The sequence below is a fragment of the Oryctolagus cuniculus genome, chromosome 8 (genome assembly GCF_051225735.1).
Source record: "Oryctolagus cuniculus isolate XC-2025 breed Fujian yellow rabbit chromosome 8, ASM5122573v1, whole genome shotgun sequence".
Classification (NCBI taxonomy): Eukaryota; Metazoa; Chordata; class Mammalia; order Lagomorpha; family Leporidae; genus Oryctolagus; species Oryctolagus cuniculus.
Window position 1 is genome coordinate 36519907 of NC_142874.1, and position 22835 is coordinate 36542741.

The 22835-nt window shown below is 37.4% G+C and overlaps 1 protein-coding gene across 6 annotated transcripts in view; it reads right to left on the minus strand.

The window, feature by feature from the left end:
• GLRB (glycine receptor beta) overlaps positions 1-22835 on the minus strand; it is a 137312-nt gene that overhangs the window by 22952 nt on the left and 91525 nt on the right. For all 6 annotated transcript variants that reach the window (XM_089302279.1, XM_089302280.1, XM_051819910.3 and 3 more), the window contains 5 exons: positions 16545-16774; positions 16358-16440; positions 14255-14395; positions 9161-9313; positions 3921-4213 (listed from right to left, as the gene is read on the minus strand). In XM_089302279.1, coding sequence (XP_089158405.1) covers positions 3921-4213; positions 9161-9313; positions 14255-14395; positions 16358-16440; positions 16545-16774 — 900 coding nt within the window. The remainder of the gene's footprint in view (positions 1-3920; positions 4214-9160; positions 9314-14254; positions 14396-16357; positions 16441-16544; positions 16775-22835) is intronic.

Genomic DNA, 22835 nt, shown 5'->3' on the forward strand with positions numbered 1-22835 from the left:
ATAAGCTGGAACAGCTGTTACATATGTCCAAAATGGCACTCACCCTTTCTCACAGGGATCCATTGTTGAGTGGACAGGGAGAGAAAAACATGTCCCTTTTTTTCTTTATGTTCGCAGGTACCCTGTCCTCCACAGGATTCCAGGCCAGACTCATGCCAGGCTCTCCCAGCAGCTGTATAGCCAGTAGCTCAGACTTCTGCAGTGAAGTCTCACCTCACTATGCAAAGCTGGCACTTAGATTCTCGGCTGCTGGGGTCCTGTGTTGTGTCTGTGTTCGTGCTACATTTCCACACCTTCCATTTAGGTCTACAGCATCCCTCTTCCATCCATCAATTTCCACTGCAGTTTTATGCCAAATTCTTCCCCAAACTTGTGCTTTCTAGATTTTTTTAAAACTATTTTTCCCTAGCCTAGAGCAATAAGCTCCCTACCTATTCTGCCATCTTTGCATCTTCTCATATATACCAAATTTTTAATGGAGGAACCTGTCCACTGGAAATGCCAATGCATGCCCAAGAAAAGCCTTCTATGTATTGCCAAATAGCAAGGAGAGTAGCAGCCCAACCACAGAAAATATTTTTATATGATAACCTCTCTAATCCAGACGAATTCCACTGTAACAACCATAGCCCCACCCTTGAATGTACTGGCAAAGGCAGATGGGGAACCATAGCATTCATCCTTAAGATGCTGTAATGTGGTATCCCAAAACCCCTACTAAATGGTGTCAGAGCAAGCCAAATGGACAGCCAAAACTTGCATTTCCACAGACGAACATTTCCTGCTGTAGTGTCTGGGGAGACCATTTACAGAGCAAGGACACACCGCCCGCCTACCCATCCAGCAGTTAATAAGGTACTCCTCCTCTTCCACACTAAGGTTAGGTAAGGAGAGATCATGGAAGTTTAGTAATTTCGGCATCACCAAAGGGTCATGAAAGCACACTAACTGCTCTGTCACTGGAGACTACATGAAAATGGGGACTCCCAACTCTAAGCAGTAGTAATAAGGAGCCCCATCCTCACTAAGGAGAGAACTGGGACTTGTACTTCCACCTGGCAGTAATGAGGCAACACCCTTCCTGCCCCCGGTGGAACAGGGTCAGAGAGAAAGTAGGTAACCAGGAGACTGAAACAAGATTCAGATTCTCAAAGCATCAGAAAATGTCCAGCTGTCAACAGAAAAGCCCTCAATGAAAGTACTGGAGGTACACTGTACTGAATAATAAATGATCAGCAGATGTCAACACCAAGATGGCAAATGAATTAGAAAGACACACTTGAGAATCTGATAAATCTGATGATGATATTAAAACATCTATCTAGGATTATTTGCTTCAATGAGCAATTACAAACATGGTTGGAACAAATGACAAAATAGTAAGGAATATGAACTCTCAGCCAGAAGTAAATACATACACACGTAAAGACAGAGTAAATGAAAATTTCAGAATTGAAAAATATAATAATCAACCTACAAAGTTCATGAATGGTCATGATAGGAAAATGGAGAGGAAGCATAAGGAACTAGCAACCTGGAAGACGGAAAAAAGATATAATTCAATCTGAACAAGAGTAAATAGTCTAATAAATGAACTGACCCCATGGACACAGGACTGGAAATCTGACCTAGCATTTGTGATACTGGAGATTTGGAAAGAGGAGAAAGAGAGTAAGCCTGAGAAAGTACCCAAAGAAAATAATACATAAAAATTTTCCTAATTTAACCAGAGAAATAAACATATGTTTTCAATAAACGGAACAAATCCCAGATGAAATTAAGCTGAAGAAATCCATACAAAGATACATCCAAATTAAACTACTGGTACTAAAGATAAAAAAATATATACTTGAAAACATAGAGACAAGTGATCCTTTACATACATGGGATAAAGCATTTAAATGATTACTTCTCGTTGAATGTCATGGAAGCTGCAAGGAAATGCTACAATATTTGTTAGGAGCTAAATAAATGGGCATCCTGCAATCCTATAATAGAGAAAATATACTACAGAAACTAAGGAGAAATCAAAGCATTCTAAGATGAATGGTGCTAAAAGAATTAATCACAGCAAAATAATGAATGAAAGAAAGTATTTAAGGAAAAACAAAACAATTAAAAACATAGTCTTGTAAATCAGGATGAACTAAAGGATAAATTAACCAAAAATGTACAATAACTTTTGTTTCTAATCTTGAGTTTATAAATTGTGTTTTATAGTAAAGCAAAATTAGTGTTATAATGTAACACTGGTTAATAAGATTATAAATCCATTTAGAAGAAAAAGTTAAGACAATTATAAACAGATGCAGGTAAGGGGAAGTAATGTCGTTACACATAACACAAAAACTTGTAAAATGATGATAGTAGACAGTAACTTCTATATGCTTACCATAATTTCTTAATAAAGAATATTTCTCATAAAGAAGTTATATAGAAAAATAGACTTAAAACAACCCTGAAAGCTCAACACAGAATTCTAAAAACTGTTCAAGTAAGAAACATAGCAGAGGAAAAACGAACAAAAAATAGAAAACAATAAAATATAGACTGAAGCCATAAAATATCCATAAATACACTAAGTATAAATCATCTAAGTATACCAGTGAAAGCAAAATAAAAAAGAATGGTTGACTAGGTTAAAATCTGTAAGCCAACTATTTGTTGACTATAATAAGCTTACTTCAAATATGATATAGACATGTTGGGTGGAAAAGGAATGAAAAAGATTTGTAACTTATTTAAGGCCATGGTAGTTTTCTGTTAGTGAAAACTATCCTCAGTGTTCATGAAGACTCTTAGACCATGAAATGGTTATAAAGCCAGGAGAAGCCTCCCACAAACTAAGATTTGCAGAGAGTCTTTGTTTTAGTCTCAGAAAATGAAAGTAATAACTTCAGAAAAAAGAGTCCAAACAGGCAGCACCATATAAGAAGAGTTCATTTTTTCCTTTTCAAAATGTGTTTGTGGAATGCTTGTTAGCATTATAAGTAAAGAGAGTAGTCAAAAAACTACAGAGCAATGTAGTACATAATGAAGACAAACAGCCAAACAGCCAAACAGCCACGACTTGCAAGACTGTTGATGGTATGGACCTATTCATCTGTTGTCAACTCATCATTGTTAGCTCAATGGAGAAGTTTTCTGTATGACTGCTCTTCCCAATCACAGGACATCAATTAGAGGCTCTCTGGGGTAAGCTGACAGCTAAACTGAACCCACAAAGTGTTTTTGTTGTTGTTGTTGTTTTGTGTTTTTTGTTGTTGTTGTTGTTTGGTTTTTTTGCTATGGCATTTTCCATTACCTGACTCTAGAGGCATTGCTCACTATTCTTAGATCAATGATCAGGTTACAAGACAAGGTTAAGCCATGAAACTCTTCTTCTATAGCCAGTCCCTGGTGAGCAGGACACATGGCTAACTATGGACATAGTTTTTTGTGGGGCAGACATCCAACAAATAAGTAGCCTGACTGACACTTTCTATATAAAGTTTTGTAAGCTGTTGGGAACTCTTTAATCAAGAATAAAGTCTCCCCCAAGCTTCAGTGTTGGCAAAAGGTCAGGCATGCCCAATAGCCCACTGCCCTTGCATCAAAGCTTATCAAAACTGAAGCAACAGGGAGTTCTCTATTCTGACCAGATTCACACATATAAAGGTCACCATCAACACAGAATTGTATCTTTAATTTCAGCTGAAAATTCTCAATAAATAAGGCACTTGTTCACAACCAGTATTTGACCTAAGTGTTTTGATTGTCCTTGGAAAAGTACATTTTGCAAAAAGTATGCTGTGCTCAGTTCCTTTTCTTCTGTGACAGGAAACACAGCTGAATGCAATTCTATCCAACAATTACACACACAGAAAATTATCTCTAAAGGAGATGGGGGAAATGGCTTCACTGGATAATTTCATTCTTACCTGCAATGTGCTGATATGAACAGGAGTCCCCGTGCCATTCACAGTATTCTTTTTAGCTGCATTTCCACCTTTTCCATCAGCTTGCTCAGCCTTAGCAATTCTGGCTTTTTCTGCTTCAACTCTTTTGGGGTTGTTCAACATCACCTGGACAACGGCGTACTCCACCAGAGAAGCAAACCCAAAGAGAAGACAAGCAATGAGCCAAACGTCAAGAGCTTTCACGTAGGACACTTTGGGAAGCTCAGCTGCAAGGGTTGTGCACTCAGAGGCCAAGCTGAGCACTGAGAAGATACCTAGAGAGACAGAAATAATAATTCATGTTGCTTTTTATTCCTGCAAAACCACCTGCCATCATTACTATTTGACTAATTCCCTCTCCAGCAATTTTCAATGGACCATGAACAATTCACTAGATCCACAGCTAAAAGATGAGAAAAATAATAGGTACACTTATTTTATGTGAGGGTTATTTGCTACTATTGAGGATGTTGGAAAACACTTTTTAAAAATCAAGCACAATTTTAAAGATTTATTTATTTGAAATAATTACAAACAGACACACACACAGAGGGAGAGAGGGAGAGGGTGAGAGAGAGAGAGAGAAAAGAGAGATAGAGAGAGAGAATATTCCATCTGCTGGTTCACTCTCCAAATGGCAGCAATGGCCAGTGCTGGGCCAAGCCAAAGCCAGGAATAAGGAGCTTCTTCCAGATCTCTCACATGGGTGTCAGGGCCCAAGCACCTGGGCCATCCTCCACTGCTTTTTCAGGTACATTAGCAGGGAGTTGGATCAGAAGTGGAGAAGCCACGAGTCGAACTGGCCCACCTCAAACAGAAATTTAAACCAAAGTGTAAAAACATAATTTGAATCTGATATAAACATAAAACAATCTAAATAACTCTAAGGAAGCCACAGAGGTCTCTAATTAGACCAGATAATTTCATTTTCAGCATTGTTTTAGACTGCCTTCACTTGGATTCTGAATTTAAACCCAAGAATAACTATATCAGAATAGGAAAACAACTTATGAAACAATTTCTGATAAGATTCACAATTTTAAAAATCTAATTGAGAAGATAAGATACAGAACATTCCTGAATATTTAAGAGAAGATAAATGATTGCAACTTTTCTATGAAATCAGAAAAATTCTGCCACATGTAATATTTACTATATGTGGAAAACTAATACTATATACTCATATATTAAAGTGCCTATCAAATTACAAAGAATTGGAACAAGTGGTCTCGCTCTTGTCCCATTTGTTATCTCCTCTCCCTCTACCTCTTTCTTTCTCTCTCCTTCCGTCATCTTTTCAGGAGAGGGGACTATGAAGCATGACTTGGTGGCACTCGCTGCTAATAGCACACTGAGTCAGAAAGAATCTCATCTGATGTCAACAGATGTCAAGAGGGGAACAGATTTGACATAGCTCTGTGTGTTTCACTCATTAGATCTGCCTCTGAGAATTCATGTATTACACTAATAATTAAGGGTAAAATTGGCTCTCTTTTCCCTTCCTTTGAAACAGTAAGCACCATATTAGTGTCAGTAGTCAGTGAAAACACTGAAAGAACCTATTCTATCAATTATATGATTTGAGAAGCTTCTGAAAGGCATTAAGTTCTTGTAAGTGTTCAAGAGCCTGAGATATTCTCTCTACTAGGAAGGAAATCTCCCAGCAAAATACAATGATTTCTTCAGGAAGAAATAATATTACATGTATAATGACTTTATAAACATCAATTTATTGTTATTGTAATTGTAATTGTATAATATTGTATAATAATACCTGAGGAAAACTATGAACTAATCAATAATGCTCTACTTTCCAACTTAATATTGGTTAATATAGTAGTTTCTAAACTGGAAGTGGGATGTCACATGAAAATCCAAAATCTTATCAGTTATTGCCCTAAGCTATAGTTAATTATACCCATAACCATTAATTTGGCAAACCATTTTCCAAGTCAACTTTTATATGCTTTGCCAAATGTTATGCATCAACCTATCAACCAGAAATAATGTCTGCTTAATTAATTCCTTGGTATAGACTGTACCAATACTTTTTTCTGTGTTTCCATAGCATTTCATACCTGTCAATGACCTAGAATGTACTGCATTCTAGTAAACTTAAAATCAAGGACACTGCTGTTGCATTTTCCATTTCTAATCTTTTTTTTTAACTACTAGCCATTTTCCATTCAAGATAAACATGCTATAATTTTATCTATCTTAAATGACAGAAACAAATATCCTCTCAAGTTCCGTTCCCATCCTCACTGCTCCTCCACACTTTCTCTTTTAACAGCTAATCATATCCAGTGGGCTGTTCATTCTGAGTATCTCTACTTTCTCACCTTGTCTTCTCTCTTGAAGCCATTCCTGTCAGATTTTCCTCTTTTCTTTACCTCATGGAAACTGTAGTTGTCAAGAACACCAGTGACTTTCCCAGCTTGCTTAATCCAATGGCAATCATTAGTCCTGAACATACTTGACCACTGAGCAGTGGGTTGATCACGATACCATCTTGAAACATTATCTCTACATCTAGGAATTCACACCACCCTGGTTGTTTCTCCTTGCCTCCGCCCCTCTCAGAAGCAGACTTCTCCTCTACCTTCACTCATTCTGTGATTTCATTCTGTTTCGTTATTCTGAAGGTTGTCTACATTGTGATGAATCTTAAATTCTGACTCTTGCCTTGGGGGCTTGAAAGTCCCAAACCTGTATACCCAATGAGGTCTCTCATTCCCCTACCTAACAGACATCTCAAATTCAACATATCTAAAACAAAACTCCTGGTCAAACTCACCTTAATTGCAGCTTTCCTTCTCCCAGTTAATGTCAATTTCATATTTATAGTTTTTCAGCCAAAAAAAAAAACCCTCAAGTTCACCTTTGATTCTATTTCCTTAAATCCCATGTGTAACACATTTACAAATATCTTTTATTGCTGCTATCCATCTCCTACTATTTACCAGCACCTGCACAACTACCTCTGGCTATGTGATTATTTACCTGAATTATTGCAATAACCTCATAACTGCTGGTCTTACTTCCACCTCTGCCCCATGTCCATTTCTTCTTAATAAAGTGAGATCTGATGCTAATTTCAGTTCAGATCATGCTCAAAAGCTTTCAGTGCCTTTATCTTTTACTCTGAACAAAAGCCAAACCATGAGAATGCCTTACAAGGTGCCACGTGGCTCAGTCCTCATCACTGTTATCTTTCCGACCCATCTTTTACTACCCGCCTTCTACTTCAATTTACTCCAGCCATTCTGGCCTACTCAGTGTCCCGCAGCCATGATCCTGTCTTAGGATGCTGCCCTTGATGATCACTATCCAGGCTCTCGCTCTTCACAGCCCTATGACTCCTTTCTTCACCTCCTCCAATTCTTTATCTAATATCACTTCTCTCATTGAGATCTTCTCAGACAAGCAGGGAGCTGCCCCCATATCTCTATATCAGCATATTGTATGTTACACAGTACATTCTTGGGTGTTTGTTTCTTCCAAGGAGAATACAAACTCATGGAAGCTAACTACATTGCTCTCTTAATGACTTGTGACTACCGTATGGTCAATACACATTTTTTGTGTATTTTTTTACTTGCTGGATGACTCAAAATACTATATGTGAAAGTGCCTTGCAAACTTTTCACCAATATATAAAAGTGGCATACTAACAAATCTGCAATGTGTAACATGGGCTTTACAGTCATTTTCTCAATCCTTCCACTATCCCTTTGAGTATTTTCATCATCAGTAGAAGTGTTTGAAGAGGTTAGGATTGTCACAATCAGTAAGCAAAGGCCTGGAATTCAAACCCAGGTTTGAATCTAGAGACTGACTTTAAGTTATTAACCATTTAGGCCCTCATACAACAGGTCCCCTGGATGTTAAGTGACAGCTGAGAGCCCTTACAGCAGAAGCTACGCAGTGAATTGGCATTAACAGAGAAAACTCCTTTTGAAACGAAGCCCATATCCTTCCTAATGGCTTTCACATACAATTAACAGGCCTTGGTTTTTCTTAGCTTGCAGTTCCTCTGTCTTCACTTGATTATGAGTCAACTCCTTACTAAAGAGTAACTCACTAAATTAAGAGAATGGCCCAAGGGTCATGTTGATCTTGCAAAGCTCTAGTCCACAAGATTCAGGATTCAATAATCATGTCAGTGGTTAACACCCTAACACTAGGATCTATCCTGAGATGTTTCACAGGAACACCAGACCTTGATCAAACAAAGTGGTAATCATTCTATCCATAGAAGCCAGACAGAACATACATAGAAAGTAGTCTTGCTTATTTCCTGAGACATAATTTTCAAAGGACTGGCTTATTGTGTTTTGTATCTCAGAGCATTAAAAACAACAAATTAGAGGGCTTGGGCACTCAAGGAAGAGAAAATAGGTCTTTGTCCAAGCACATCTGATGACATTGCACAGAATAATTTTCTGGACAATGATGTGAGGTCATTTTTAAATTTATTTTTATTTGAAAAAGATTTATTTATTTGAATATTGGAGTTACAGAGAGAGAAGGAGAGACATAGAGAGAGATCTTCTATCTGCTGCTTCACAACCCAAGTGGCCACAATGACTGGGGCTGGGCCAGGCTGAAGCCAGGAGCCAGGAACTTCTTCAAGTCTCCCAGGTGGGTGCAGGGCCCAGACACTTAGGTCATCTTCCACTGCATTTCCTAGGTCATTAGCAGGAAGTTGGATTGGAAGTGAAGCAGTTGGGACATGAACTTCTACCCGTACTGGATGCTAGTGTTAAAGATGGCGGCTTTACTCACTATACCACAACACAGCCTCCAAGTCATTCTTCAAAGGATAAACTATTTCACCACTCTCTAAGAGTAATAAGAAGATGGAGTAGTATATGCTATTTCTAGGAGACATAGCTATTTGTTTTTGACTCTAGAACTTTGGGTTTAAGACTAGTTATCTGTGACAGTTACTTACTAATCATTATCTTAACACAGAAAAAGGTAGAATAGATTAACTGCTTAAAATACTCCAAAAACACAAAAGGAAAAACCTAGCTTAATTATAGGGCACATAAACATTGAAAAAAAATCTAGTTTGATAACAAGTTTTGAAGGCAGCCTAAAACTGAAATGAAATAGGTTGATTCCAAAACTCATTGCTTCAAAGCAGGTGAGTCTATGCTTAGTGGTGTGAAGATTTATATTTTCCTGACACCAGAGAGAAGCACGGGACTCCTTACCCAGGGGCACTCTGGCAGCACTGGCATCCGGGTTGATCCAGAAGGACAGCCAGGAGAGGACCACAATCAGCAAGGTGGGGGCGTAGACGCCCATCATGTAGAACCCGACCTGCCTCCTCAGGGTGAAGATCACTTCCACACACGTGTAGTAGCCTTTCAGAAACAAACCCAGGCAAGGTATGAGGTTCTCACCCACACACAACTGCGAACATCAATCCTGCACCGCACAAGAGAAGCCCCTTCTATTTGAGGCAATTCCACAAAGCGGACTCCACAGACAACGTTTTCCTTTCAGCTATATATAAAATTGATGTGATGTGAATAGGGTGACATTATAGAACCTGTTTCACCCGACTTTTCACAACTTCATCATGACACTGAGAAATATATCCCACCTGCTGCTCCACCATGCCACTGTCTGGGGCTTTTAAGTGGCTATGCACAGAATTTTCAATGGAGTCAAACTTTTCCTTACCCATTGGGGCTGTCAGAAGAAAGGATCTAAAGGAACCATAGGATGAGCACTAAATCAAAGTAGGGCAGGTCTACAAAAAAAAACGCTCCTGAACCATACATTGTCAAGCATTTTTTCTGTCACATACACCACTTATTTTACAGAAAAGTAGCAGTTTCCTACACTAAGTCCTGTGCAAAGTTAAACCTTAAAAATGCAAGAAAGTACTGGAAGTTAATATGAGCATAAATAAGAAATCACTGTTTCAAACCTATATACATAAAAGATTACAATGTGAACACATCTGATATTTCTCTCAATTCCTTCCCTTCTTCCACTCTAGGCCCTCAACTGTTCCCCAGGTCCTTTCCCTAAAGGACTTCCACCTTTTCCATCCTGACACACATGCAGGCACTGCTTTACAACATAATTCTGCAACTGGTATGACAACAACTAGTCCTCTAAAATAATCACAAATTTTAGGCAGCTTTCAAAATAGCTCGTAGCACATTCAGAACGAAAACTAGTGGTAGAAAAGCACTCCATTCAAGTGAAAGAGACGTGTCCAGACGTTCAAGATTATTTTTTACGTGTTTTGTACCTTTCAATTAGGAATGTAAATATAATATCAAATGCATATGTTGCTTAATTTAGAATAGAATGTCATTTTTTGGTTGAGACAAGATTATGAGTGAATGCCAAAACCTATTTTCAGTTTAAACTGTAAAAAGTTATTTTTAAAATTTGAAATGAATAAATAACCAATGAATAAATGAAACAATTATGGGGGAAAGGATGTGCTATCTTTTACCACCTGACACTTATGCAAAATATGCAGACTGCCTAACTGGGAAGAATATACACGCTAGAAAAATCTGTACACTTACTCATTAATTATACCTAGAGAAACACTTGTACATAACTGGGTTATAATACATGTTTAACTTTAAAATGGCCATTTAAATCCTATTAACAAATAATTAAAGTAGAAATCTATCTTTTTTCCAATATGAATTATAATCACTGCTGCCTCTGATAGACTGGAAAGATGGCAGAGCTTTATGTAATAAAATAGTTGATTAGTAAAGTGAAGTAAATTCTAATTATGTCACATGCTTCCACATGATATCAAAAACAAATACAGAATATTTCATTTTTAATTTTAATTCCATTAAAACTAGGCTACATTTTAATATTATATACAGTTGTTTTAAAAAAAATGAGACAAACCTATGAAGGATTGCTTCCCATTTTCTGTTCCTCCCCATTCATCTTAGCTTGTTACCTATGTTTCTAACTCAAAATTAGGTGCATTATTTCAAAACTATAAGTTTTTGTAAGTGCACTTACTGCAATTAAGAAGGCTTTCAGTTTTCCTTAAAAGTGGTTCTGAAGTACCTCTCTTTGTTGAGAGCCTCGCTTATTCAAGTAGGTTTTATATGCACCCTGTGCATACGAAATGGAGAGTGACACACATGTGCTTCTCCATATTATGCCAATTACTGCAAAGTAGTGCACTTTAAAATGAAATTCTGCCTGCCTCCCAACCACGTTTAAATGGCAGCCTAAATGACCTATGTCCTGGATCTTGAGGCCAGTCTCCGCTCCGTCCCTTTTAAGGAAAGTTCCCACTAGGGAGGTGAAAGGAGATGTGGATGCATTCAGCAGCAAAATGCATGCTTGGATATTACAGTGATTTGCTCCATAAACTTTTATGAGAAACATTTCTTGATCTTTTTTGATCTTTTCTTAGTACTGTTACATTTATGAGGGGCAGGTGGGCAACTAATTGATATAAATGTTCAGTGAACAAATTCAATTTAGTTTCTATTTCCTGTGAGGTTTTATTTCATTATTCACCCAGGCTTCTAAATTAAATATTTTTGTATACTTGTTTCAGATATATTTCTCTACCTTTGTTATTTCTACCATCATAGAAAGGCATATTTTTAAAGTTAAACCTGTCATTATTCTCATATAAATTGAAGAAAATACTCATCATCCTTTTATATTTCTTGTTCTCTTATGCCTTCCCACAATTCTACACCATTAAGCATTCCATATATTTTCAATGTCTGGTTTTCCTAAATATATTTCTAATGATCAAAACCCTAAAATATGTTTTACTTATATTAATATGATGAATCAGGTAAATGCTGATAAAGTACCTGAAACATAGCAAGTGCCAAAAAGGTATGTCAGTTATAAGGGGTTTTCTGGCTGCTATTTTCTGTAGCTAATGAGATTTGGATGGTTTATTTGTGATAACTCAAAAAATATCACAAAAGCTTTATTTACATCTCTTGACTAAATCCTCACATGCTCTACATTCTGGTACGATTTCTGATTTCCTTCTAGGTCCTAGATGGAATTCTATTTACTTTCCTGACTGGTTTATCGCCTTTGAATGTGCCTCCATAAGCATCAAGTCCCTCTCTTCTATTGACTGCTGAGTCCCCAAACTGACAATGTACAAAGTAGAGTTTAAAGTGAAAAAATGGGCACCCTCAGGATTTCCAATGTTGTTACATCTTTTAAAAAGGTTTATTTATTTGAAATTCAGAGTTACAGTGAGAGAGAGAGAGATGGAGATCTTCAATCCACTGGTTCACTCCCCAGATGGCCTCCTGTGCGTGGCAGGGTTCCTAACACTTAGGCAATCTTCCATTTCTTTTTCCAGGGCATTAGCAGGAAGCTGGATCAGGAGTGGAGCAGCCGGGACACTAACTAGCACCCATCTGGAATGCTGAAGTCACAGGAGGCGGCTTTACCCTGTGGCCACAACACTGGCCCCGTATGTCATTATTTAGTTTAATATTAATACATAAAATTGCAGATAAACTGTTAGTTATGTTTTCATCTTTAAATGAAACTTAAAAATTTTCAAAGAATAATAGGAGACTCCACTGGTAGTTTAACAATATCGGATTCATTATCCCAGTGCATCATTTAATAAGTGTGTATCTTTTAGAAAGTGTCATTTCATCATTAGCTCAATGTGTAAAATGGAGAAATTAAAGTATTTAACACATGGAATTGTGAAGATCCAATTATATAATTTCTATAAGTGTTTAAAACAGACTAGTAGAACTCAAAAAACTATCTGCTAAGTATATGTTCCTATAAAACTGTCTCAAAAAGGTTTTTCTTAGATTACAAGATTTTTTTATTGCTAGATTAGTTGCAAAGGTTCCTAAAAAAATGATAGTCTTCTTAATCTGAAGCAGAAGTAGAAGAAGGAATCCTACACTTCTGTCTGACACTAATTTCCATGGTGACATTTACTGAATCATTCAGCCATCCTGCTCTCTCTTATTTTACATGGCAAACAAAGGAGCTGGCTCAGAAACATCAGTAAGATTCCTTTCAGTCTAACTATCTGTGTAGTTACGACTGCTTTGTTGATGGCTTTGATGATCAAGTTTTGAGAACTCTTATAAAACTTGATAATTATTTAGTAATGTATTTGATTATCACCTCTCGTCTTAAAGCACAACAGGCTCCATTTGAGACAAGACTATTTATATATAAATATAACTGCTAATGGATTTGAAATTCAGAAACAAATGAAACCTAACTGTATCCTCAAGATGTCTATTGTTGCCTGTTTATATGCAAATATTCATTTATTGCTTATCTTGATATCAAAAGGAATGTTTTAAATTATATTTTGCCCTTGGTGAGGTCATGATGGCAGCATCTGGCTCAAATATCTGATCTCTCGAAATTCTACAGAGTTGTACTCCATTCACTTTTATTATTGCAAGTCAACTTAAATGTTGCAATAAATTTAAACTTTAATTATATCTGTTCCTGGATACCATTTTAATGATTTATTTCTCCATATGTAAGTAGAATTGGACCATAAATTACAAGTCAGACTAGTATTACCAATGTAATAATCAAAATTCAATGATCTTTTTATTTATAATACTAAGTGAAATAACATTGTGTTCAATATTTTGAAACTTTGATAACATATATAGACTCCAAGGTTTAATGCTAATCATATTATGATAATATTGAGCAGTGAGCGCTGTAATTTTATCCAAAAGTTTGATATCCTTTAATGCAAGAGGTTAATTTGCTGTGCTTTTCATAGTAACTGTTCCATAACTAGGCCAAAAAGACTGCACAGAGAAGAGTTATGGACATCCAATTATTTCACACTCTCACTGCTTCCTGCATAGCATAAAGGTCAGTGCTTTTCAGACTTCACAGTGGGGGCCAACTACCAAGTGAAAACTGCCCAGGACAATGGATGAATATACACAGACTTCACTGTTGATATCCAAAGTGTTTAGTATCACACTGTATATAGCCAGTAGAAGAACCTCTTGACAACATCCAAGAAAACCATTCAAAGTCTGGGAAAGTTCACATTACTAAAATTAAAAAGTAGAAAACCTTTTTACTATTGGAATTAAACAAAGATAAGCATTTCTATCTAGGATTCAATAGTTAAAAAAAAAAGTGGATGAATGTTATTCTGTAAAAGGTTTAAACACACAAATGTGAAGATAAACGATGTATAATTAACTTTTTTTCTCATCTGTCTCCCTGTAATGTATATAAACATTAAGATGAATCTTTCAAATAGGACTTAGTTTTGTTTAATTTTAAGAGAAAATATTACTTACCAGTGCCTTTATAGTATTTCGTACAGTTACCATATTCAATGTCTTCCTTCTTAATATCAAATTGAGGCAAGGCAATTTTTTCTAACTGAACAGGATCTCCTGACTGCCAGATAAATCGCAAATCATCAGTTGTATAACCAACTATAAACAAAAATAAACAAAATATCAGTGTGGAATATAATCAATTATTTATGTTTTCTTATTATTTCTAAATACTAAACATAGCTAGGGTAAGAAAATAGAACCTTCTCATTTGGCACTGTAGTTAAGAAAGTAAAGAGGTAAAATCCATGGCCACTAATAACACTATTAGCATAACTGTTACAGATAAGCATCTTAAAGAAAAAGTTAAATAATCAGCATGCTGCAAATAACACTTAGAGCATCATGGACTGTAAATAATTCACCCTTGTGTGCTGTAACTCATCAATGACATTAACAAGTGATGCAGGATTTTGGAACCCTTGCATTTACAATCATACAAATTCTTATGTGGAATTATTTTAAGAAATGTAATTAGTGAAACAACTAATTTTTGAAGAAATCAATGTTGCATCACCACAGAGGATCAATAAAACAAGCTCTCAAATGGACATCACCACAACTTCAGTTCAAATCCTAAAGCACATGTGCTTGTCATAGACAATGTGGGTATAATCTAAGGGGGCTCTACACTGTAGCCTATCACCAAATTCTAAATTGCACATTTTAAAGCAATATATTATTGTATCCAGCAACAGAACTAAAACGTAATACACAGCTGGAATTTTGTATAAATACAGAAAGTCTTCAAAATTTCATGGAAAACACATTACAAATAAACTCTACATTGATTTCAAGAGTGTTTTGCAACCAAATAGAATCTTTTAATTCCCTTTTGAGGCCGGCACACCAGCTCACTAGGCTAATCCTCCACCTGGCGGCACCGGCACACCGGGTTCTAGTCCCGTCGGGGCGCCGGATTCTGTCCCGGTTGCCCCTCTTCCTGACCAGCTCTCTGCTGTGGCCAGGGAGTGCAGTGGAGGATGGCTCATGTGCTTGAGCCCTGCACCCCATGGGAGACCAGGATAAGTACCTGGCTCCTGCCATTGGATCAGCGCAGCGCGCCGGCCGCGGCAGCCATTGGAGGGTGAACCAACGGCAAAGGAAGACCTTTCTCTCTGTCTCTCTCTCTCACTGTCCATTCTGCCTGTCAAAAAAAAAAATTCCCTTTTGATGCACCCCAAAGCATACTCACACACACACACATAAACATATACATATATCCTGCATAAAACATATACATATATGCACTTACATGTGCAAAAATCTCATTTTATAATTAGAAAACAAAAAAATATTGTTCACACTTATTTTCCATCTTAGCACATTTTTTAAAAAAATAGCAAGTAACAATGAAATGAATTTAAGTATTCAGTCTAAAAAGTAGAGGCAGGAGATGTTATAAGGTTACTACTCCTCTTTACTCTGCAGAAATAGGCCATTCTACCCAGGCATGCCCGCAAAAAATCCCTATGTTAGTGGTTATTTTTAAAGGCATATGTTCTTTTATTTTAAGGGATAAGTATCAAAGCAATTCAGCATACATTATAGATTAATAACTGACTTCAATTAATAATCTAGTACATCTTTTACAAGCCAAAAAGCATATGATTCTAGAAATATAGAAAATCTAATTTTGTTAAAGATTCTTAAAATTGCTACACATTCCAAGAAATGAATGCCTTGTTGGTTTTACAGAATATTTTTGTTCCATATTTCTGCTTCTATAGAAATCTGGCTTTAGTATCTGGAAAGTAATTTAAGTTAGGTCATCATTTTCTCCTTTACTTCGTCTGTATTACTAGTTCAAACGAGGATGGCGACTGGAACAAGTTAGAAGCATACCCAACAGCAATTACTTTGAAATCAGACTAGTACAAAAAGGGTTTGCCTTTCTTAATAAAAATTAACATAATATAGGAATAACTATATGCTTCCTATGTAAATTCCTCTGAATATGTGCAATCAAAAGCATTAGTGTGGCCACTGTTACATAAGACACGAGTGGCATGCAATGCCTAGAAGTTCTGAACATGAGATCACGTGGTTTTATTTACGTACAGCTCTCCAGCTGCATCTTGCAGCGCTGGGTATCCATGGGAAACAATGTCAAGTCCAAAGGGCATGAAAGAGTAATAGATAACCTGGAAGTAAAAACAATGGTCTTAGAAATCATTTAAATATATCTGTCATCCAGTGATTGGAGAAGGAAAATATAAATGAATAAACATTAAACATATAAATATACCTCATGCTGACAAGGACATCTCCATCCCGAAAAATAAAGAGGAGGATATTTTCCTGGGTTACATCGTGAAAATTGGCACTTTTCTCATTTGCAAAGAATAAATCAGGTTTCCACAAACACTTGTACATCGTGGGATCCACTGTCAGTGCATCTGAGCCCCTGAAGTCACTAGGGAGCTTCAGCCTGGGGTCATTCCACTTCTGTCTCAGGAAGATGTTAACTCTGTAGTCCTGGAAAATAATACATGTGTGCCTGTGTGTGTTTGTTGCTATTTTTAACAACAACACCAAGATAAAAACAGATTCAGTGATTAGCAGCACAAACATTTTTGCTGTACCCAAACTAACCAGGAACATAACAGTAAATGAGGGTTTTGTCAGTAATTAATCCTCCACCTGCAGCGCTGGCATCCCACATAGGTGCCGGTTCTAGTCCGGCTGCTCCTCTTCCCATCCAGCTCTCTGTTATGGCCTGGGAAAGCAGTAGAAAACGGCTCAAGTACTTGGACCACTGCACCTGCATGGGAGACCTGGGAGAAGCTCCTGGCTCTTGGCTTCAGATTGGCACAGTTCTGGCTCTTGTGGCCATTTGGGGAGTGAACCAGTGGATGGAAGACCTTTCTCTCTGTCTCTCCTTCTCACTGTCTGTAACGCTACCTCTCAAATAAATAAATGAAATATTAAAAACAACAAAAACAACAAAACGACAACAACAAAAGCCAACAAAACTCTTGTTTCTTTTTCATTACTCTCTACATATATTCTATAGCATTTGCTATATAACTTAATTAATGATTGTTTTCCTTGTATGCAATTGCTTATTATTCCATTTAGTTACATGGTAGCATGAAAGCATGCTGGCAGACACTAGATACTACCATCGTCCTTACCCCAAAATTAGAATCATATTTAAGTAAGAATAAACAAAAAGCTAAAAGAAAGCATTTCATTTGTGTTTTACTAAGTATAAAACTATAAAAACAGTATGATTTTAAATATATACATACATATACACAGCTTCACAGAAGGAATGAGTTCTGAGAAATGCATCATTAGGTGATTTCCTCCTTGTGTAGAACACTACAGTGCATACTGACATCAATTAAGATGGTTACTATGTCACGTACTGATAAATCTTATGTCATATATGTACATTTTCCAACTTTGAAATGTTATATAGCACACAGTATATAAATATGAATAGCATCTCTATCTGTAGAAAGTTAAAAACTATTTGTGACTACTCGCACATGTAATGACTTGAGCCTCTTAGATAATTGAGTGATATTTGGAGTAGGTAAAACAGATGAAAATAAAAGGAAAAATTTGTAAATTTTATGTTATAGACACTCAACCACAATAGAGAGGTATTTTAAGTGCCATACATAATTGTTTTACTTCTCCATTAATTGTTTGCCTTTTTCCAACAATTTTAATCTTAGAACTCTGAAAAATCTAAATTATGCTAGCACATACAGATTCTAAGAATATATGAATGTGGGATGTTTAATACGTTAATGTATCTTATAATTTACAGTAAAAATAAGATTCTTTTAGCCACAGTTATTTGGGTAAACAGTAAAATTCAGAGTGAGGCATTCTTCTCAGGTCTTCCATTTTTTAATTTTTTATACTGAATTTTACATATATAATTTTTATATTTTTATATGTAATTTATATATAATGAACTCAGAATACACACAAAAATGATCAAGACATAAATAATATTGGGGTTTACCTTCTTTATTTGAAATAACCCAAAATCCACATAATACTATTCATTCAAAGCCTTTTGACATGACCAAAATAAATTGAATCATAAACTTCAAATCAAAATCCAAATAACTAAATGAGAAGAAATCATAGATCATCTTTTATTAAGTAACTCCCAATACATTTCTATGGGGCATAAATGCATTGCTTTATATATTTATAAAATATAAGATATGAGCAGTTACCCTAAAAATATTGGAAATTTATTCCTTCTCTTAGATGATTTCATTTTTATATTCACATTCTGTAGAGCAGTTGGAGAAAGGCAATGCCCAAAGTGACCACATCAATATACTGAACTACTAGATGGGACATAAGATTTAATATGCCTACATCTTAGAGATATTCTGAACTTGTTTATAAAAACTTCAACATGTGATATAAAGTAATCCTTAAAAATGATTTGCAGGTGGTTTTGCAGCATAAAGTCAAATAAGTTAATGATTCTATAAACCAACACTGAATGCACCTGCCATCTCAGCAGCACCACGGAAAGTTAACAGTTAACATTTTTCTAACTAGATGAACATGGGCTCAGGAGTAAAGGAAGCCTAAAGCCCAAAATACGAAGACCTGCATTGCACAGCTATATGAAATTTTTGATGATATATACACGTATCTGAACATTCATAGTGGGACTTAATGAAGTGATTGCTTAATATCTGTCAGTGACTGTGAGATATACAAAACCTAAGCTTGTCCAAGGGATAGTCCCCTCTATTGTACATGAAAAGGTTTCCAGCCGATGCAGTATTGCTTCTTTTTTGTCCATCCCATGCAGGCAGGCATAGTCCTCCAGTTAAGAAAAAATAACCATGAAGCTCAAGCATTTTCCAAAAAAGTATGATACACTACCTTAGCTAAAAGCACATGGCTGACAGGCTTCTGACGTCACTTTGAGCACTCATCGTTTATTCAATTAAAAGTTGTTACAATGTTCCTTGAAATGATCTGCCATAGTAATGGTATTCCACAATTTTATACACTAAGAATTATTTTATTTGAGTCTCAGAGTTCTGTGTTTTATCAAGGTAATTCTACCTTGATAGATAGTAAGTCTACTTGATAGATAGTCTACCTTGAAGATGTAAGAAACAACATCTTCCAAATGATGTATTTAAAATATGCATTCACAATATTGTAACAGATCCTACGTCTTTAAGCTTTCATCAAAAAAAGCTTTCATCATTATAAGGAATAACCAGATGATGTCGTTGATGTTTCTTAGCTGTTAATTCTACGGGTCCTTATTTTGGTCAGTGTCTCTTGTATGACAATACACAAGGGGAATTCTTATTGATCAGATATTTCATTTGTTTATACATACATCACAGACAATCTATAAATTTACTAAGTGCTAGTAGGTAAGTAAGTAAGTGCTTTACAAAAGCATATCTAATGTTCAGATTCTACACTTTGAAAACACACTCCTGATACCCTCACATGCTTCCTATTACTGGAAAAATAAGACCCAAAAATATATCATACTTTTCTTTTTGTCTGACAGCTAGGGGAACTGCAAGTTAACCCTATACTTAACCGCATTAACAGTTTATCTCACCCTCACGCAGCTGCTGTTTGTCTCTGGCACATGTGGTCCCGTTTCAGTTATTTCACTGCCGTTGTTGTGTACACCTGAGCTCCTCTCCAGACGCAGGACTGGGTGACATGTCTAACGGCTCAGAGATCACCTGGCGCTTGAAGAGTCTCAGCACTGCCCGAGTGCAGTTCCCAAGCAACTTCGGCAACACGGCTTCCAGAACTAAGACACTTTATTTTACCCTATTAGATTTTCTTATTTTAATAGAATGTTAGGTATAGTATAGAAAGAGATGTAGATAGTAAGATTTCAGGGGGGGCGGCACTGTGGTGTAGCAAGCAAAGCCGCTGCCTGCAGTGCTGGCATCCCCATATGGGCACCGGTTCGAGACCTGGCTGCTCCACTTCCGATCCAGCTCTCTGCTATGGCCTGGGAAAGCAGCAGAAGATGGCCCAAGCCCTTGGGCCCCTGCACCCGCATGGGAATACCTGGAGGAAGCTCCTGGCTCCTGGCTTTTGGATTGGTGCAGCTCTGGCAGTTGCAGCCATCTGGGGAGTGAACCAGCGGATGGGAAACCTCTCTCTCTCTCTCTCTCTGCCTCTCCTTCTCTCTCTGTGTAACTCTGACTTTCAAAGTAAATAAATAAATCTTAAAAAAAAAGATTTCAGGGGTGGGTGTTGAGGGTTAAGCCGCTGCTTGGGATACCTGCATCCCATATGGGAGTGCTGGTTTGAGTCCTAGTTTCTCTATTTCCCATCCAGCTTCTTGCTAATGTGTCTAGGAAGGCATCAGATGACTGCCCAATTATGGGCCTCTGCCATTCATGTAGGAGACCCAGTTTGAGTCCCTGGCTCCTGGATTTGGCCTGGCATAGCCCTAGCTATTGCACGCGTTTTTTCTAAGACTTATTTATTTGAGAGGCAGAGTTATAAAACACAGAGAGAGGTCTTCCATCTGCCGATTCACTCACCAAATGGCCACAAAGGCCAGAGCTGGGTCAAATCAAAGCCAGAAGCCAGGAGCTTCTTCCGGGTCTCCCACGTGGGTGCAGGGGCCCGAGCACTAGGGCCATCTTCTGTTGCTTTCCCAAGCCATTAACAGGCAGCAGGATCAGAAGTGGAGCAGCCAGATCTCGAATGGGCATGCCCAAAGGGGATGTGGACGTGGGCACTGTAGGCCAAGGCTTAACTTATTATGCCACAGCACCAGCCACTGTTATATTCATTTGAGGAGTGAATCCTCAGACGAAGTCTCTGTCTCTCTCTCTCTCTCTCTTTCATACACTCTCTCCCTCTCTCTCTCATCTCTGTCACACTGCTTTTCAAATATTTGAAAGGCAGTTACAGAAAGGGAGAGGGAGAGAGGGAAAGACGGAGAGAGGGAGAGAGGGAGAGAGGGAGAGAGGGAGAGAGGGAGAGAATGAGAGAGACATAGAGAGAGAGAGAGAAAGAAAGTCTTCTATCTGCTGGTTCACTTCCAAAATGTCCATAATGGCTGGAGCTGGGCCGATCCAAAGCCAGGAGCCAAGAGCTTCCTCCATGTCTCCCACGTGGGTGCAGGGGCCATCTTGTACTGCCCTCCCAGGCCACAGCAGAGAGCTGGATCAGAAATGGAGCAGCCAGGACTCAAACTGGTGCCAATATGGGATGTTGGCACTGAAGGCAGTGGCTTTACCCACTTGCTTCATTAATCTTTTTTTTTTTTTTTTTTTTTTTTTTTTTTTGACAGGCAGAGTGGACAGTGAGAGAGAGAGACAGAGAGAGAAAGGTCTTCCTTTGCCGTTGGTTCACCCTCCAATGGCCGCCGCTGCAGCCGGCGCACCGTGCTGATCCGATGGCAGGAGCCAGGATCCAGGTGCTTTTCCTGGTCTCCCATGGGGTGCAGGGCCCAAGCACCTGGGCCATCCTCCACTGCACTCCCTGGCCATAGCAGAGAGCTGGCCTGGAAGAGGGGCAACCGGGACAGAATCCGGCGCCCTGACCGGGACTAGAACCCGGTGTGCCGGCGCCGCAAGGTGGAGGATTAGCCTATTGAGCCACGGCGCCGGCCTTAATCTTTTTTATAAAAGGATCTCATTTTATTTATCTTGTCCAAAACAGCAAACTTTTGGAATGTATGTTAGTTTTGCTTCTCAGTAATTAGCTTCTAAAGACACAGTAGTATTTTATAACATTCAGTATTATCTGACAATGATTATAGAAATGCTAAATATAAATAAACTTTAGCATAATTAAAAAATAAGCCAGCCAGCAATTTTGGATGGAAGTTCAGAAATTAAATCTGCCTTATATAAAATTCCCTTTAAGTTTCCACATATACATACATATTTTGGGGGCCACAATCGTATGTTTCACTCACTTCCAAAGTGGTATGGTAACTCATCTAAAACTAGATAGTGAAGTTAGTTTCTTTAGAATACATGTTGTAATTTTAATTGTTTGCCATGTGGTTTATAGCTCTAAATCTTTCTTGAATTCTAATCAATGTTTTCACACAATACAGAAAAATATTTATATCAGTAATCATTATCTTAACATTTAAAGCATTTTAATCAGGTCAAAGTTAAACAGTGTGGCGAAAAGTCCTAAGAAACAACTGGAGGTTTGACAAAAAAGAATCTATCTGTAGGAAAAAATTATAAATGAAGTAAGCTCCTATACTCACATGTAGCCAATCTCTCTTACTGTCTACAACACCATCATATGAAACTTCTTAATAATTTACATTATTCTAACTTATACAACCCAGCTTAATGTAGTCAGCATGGGCTTGGAAATACAAAGGTTCTGACCCAAATCTTCACTCTGAAATCTAGAATCTTTGACCCTGAGCAAGTTTTTTAATCCCTCTCAACTGAGTTTCTTAATATTAAAAAATAGGAACAGCTTAATGTGGGGATTAAATAAAATTCTCAGCGTACAAGGTTAACATAGAACCTTGTATACAAATAAGCTTCCTTTGCAGTTTAGGTCACAAAGC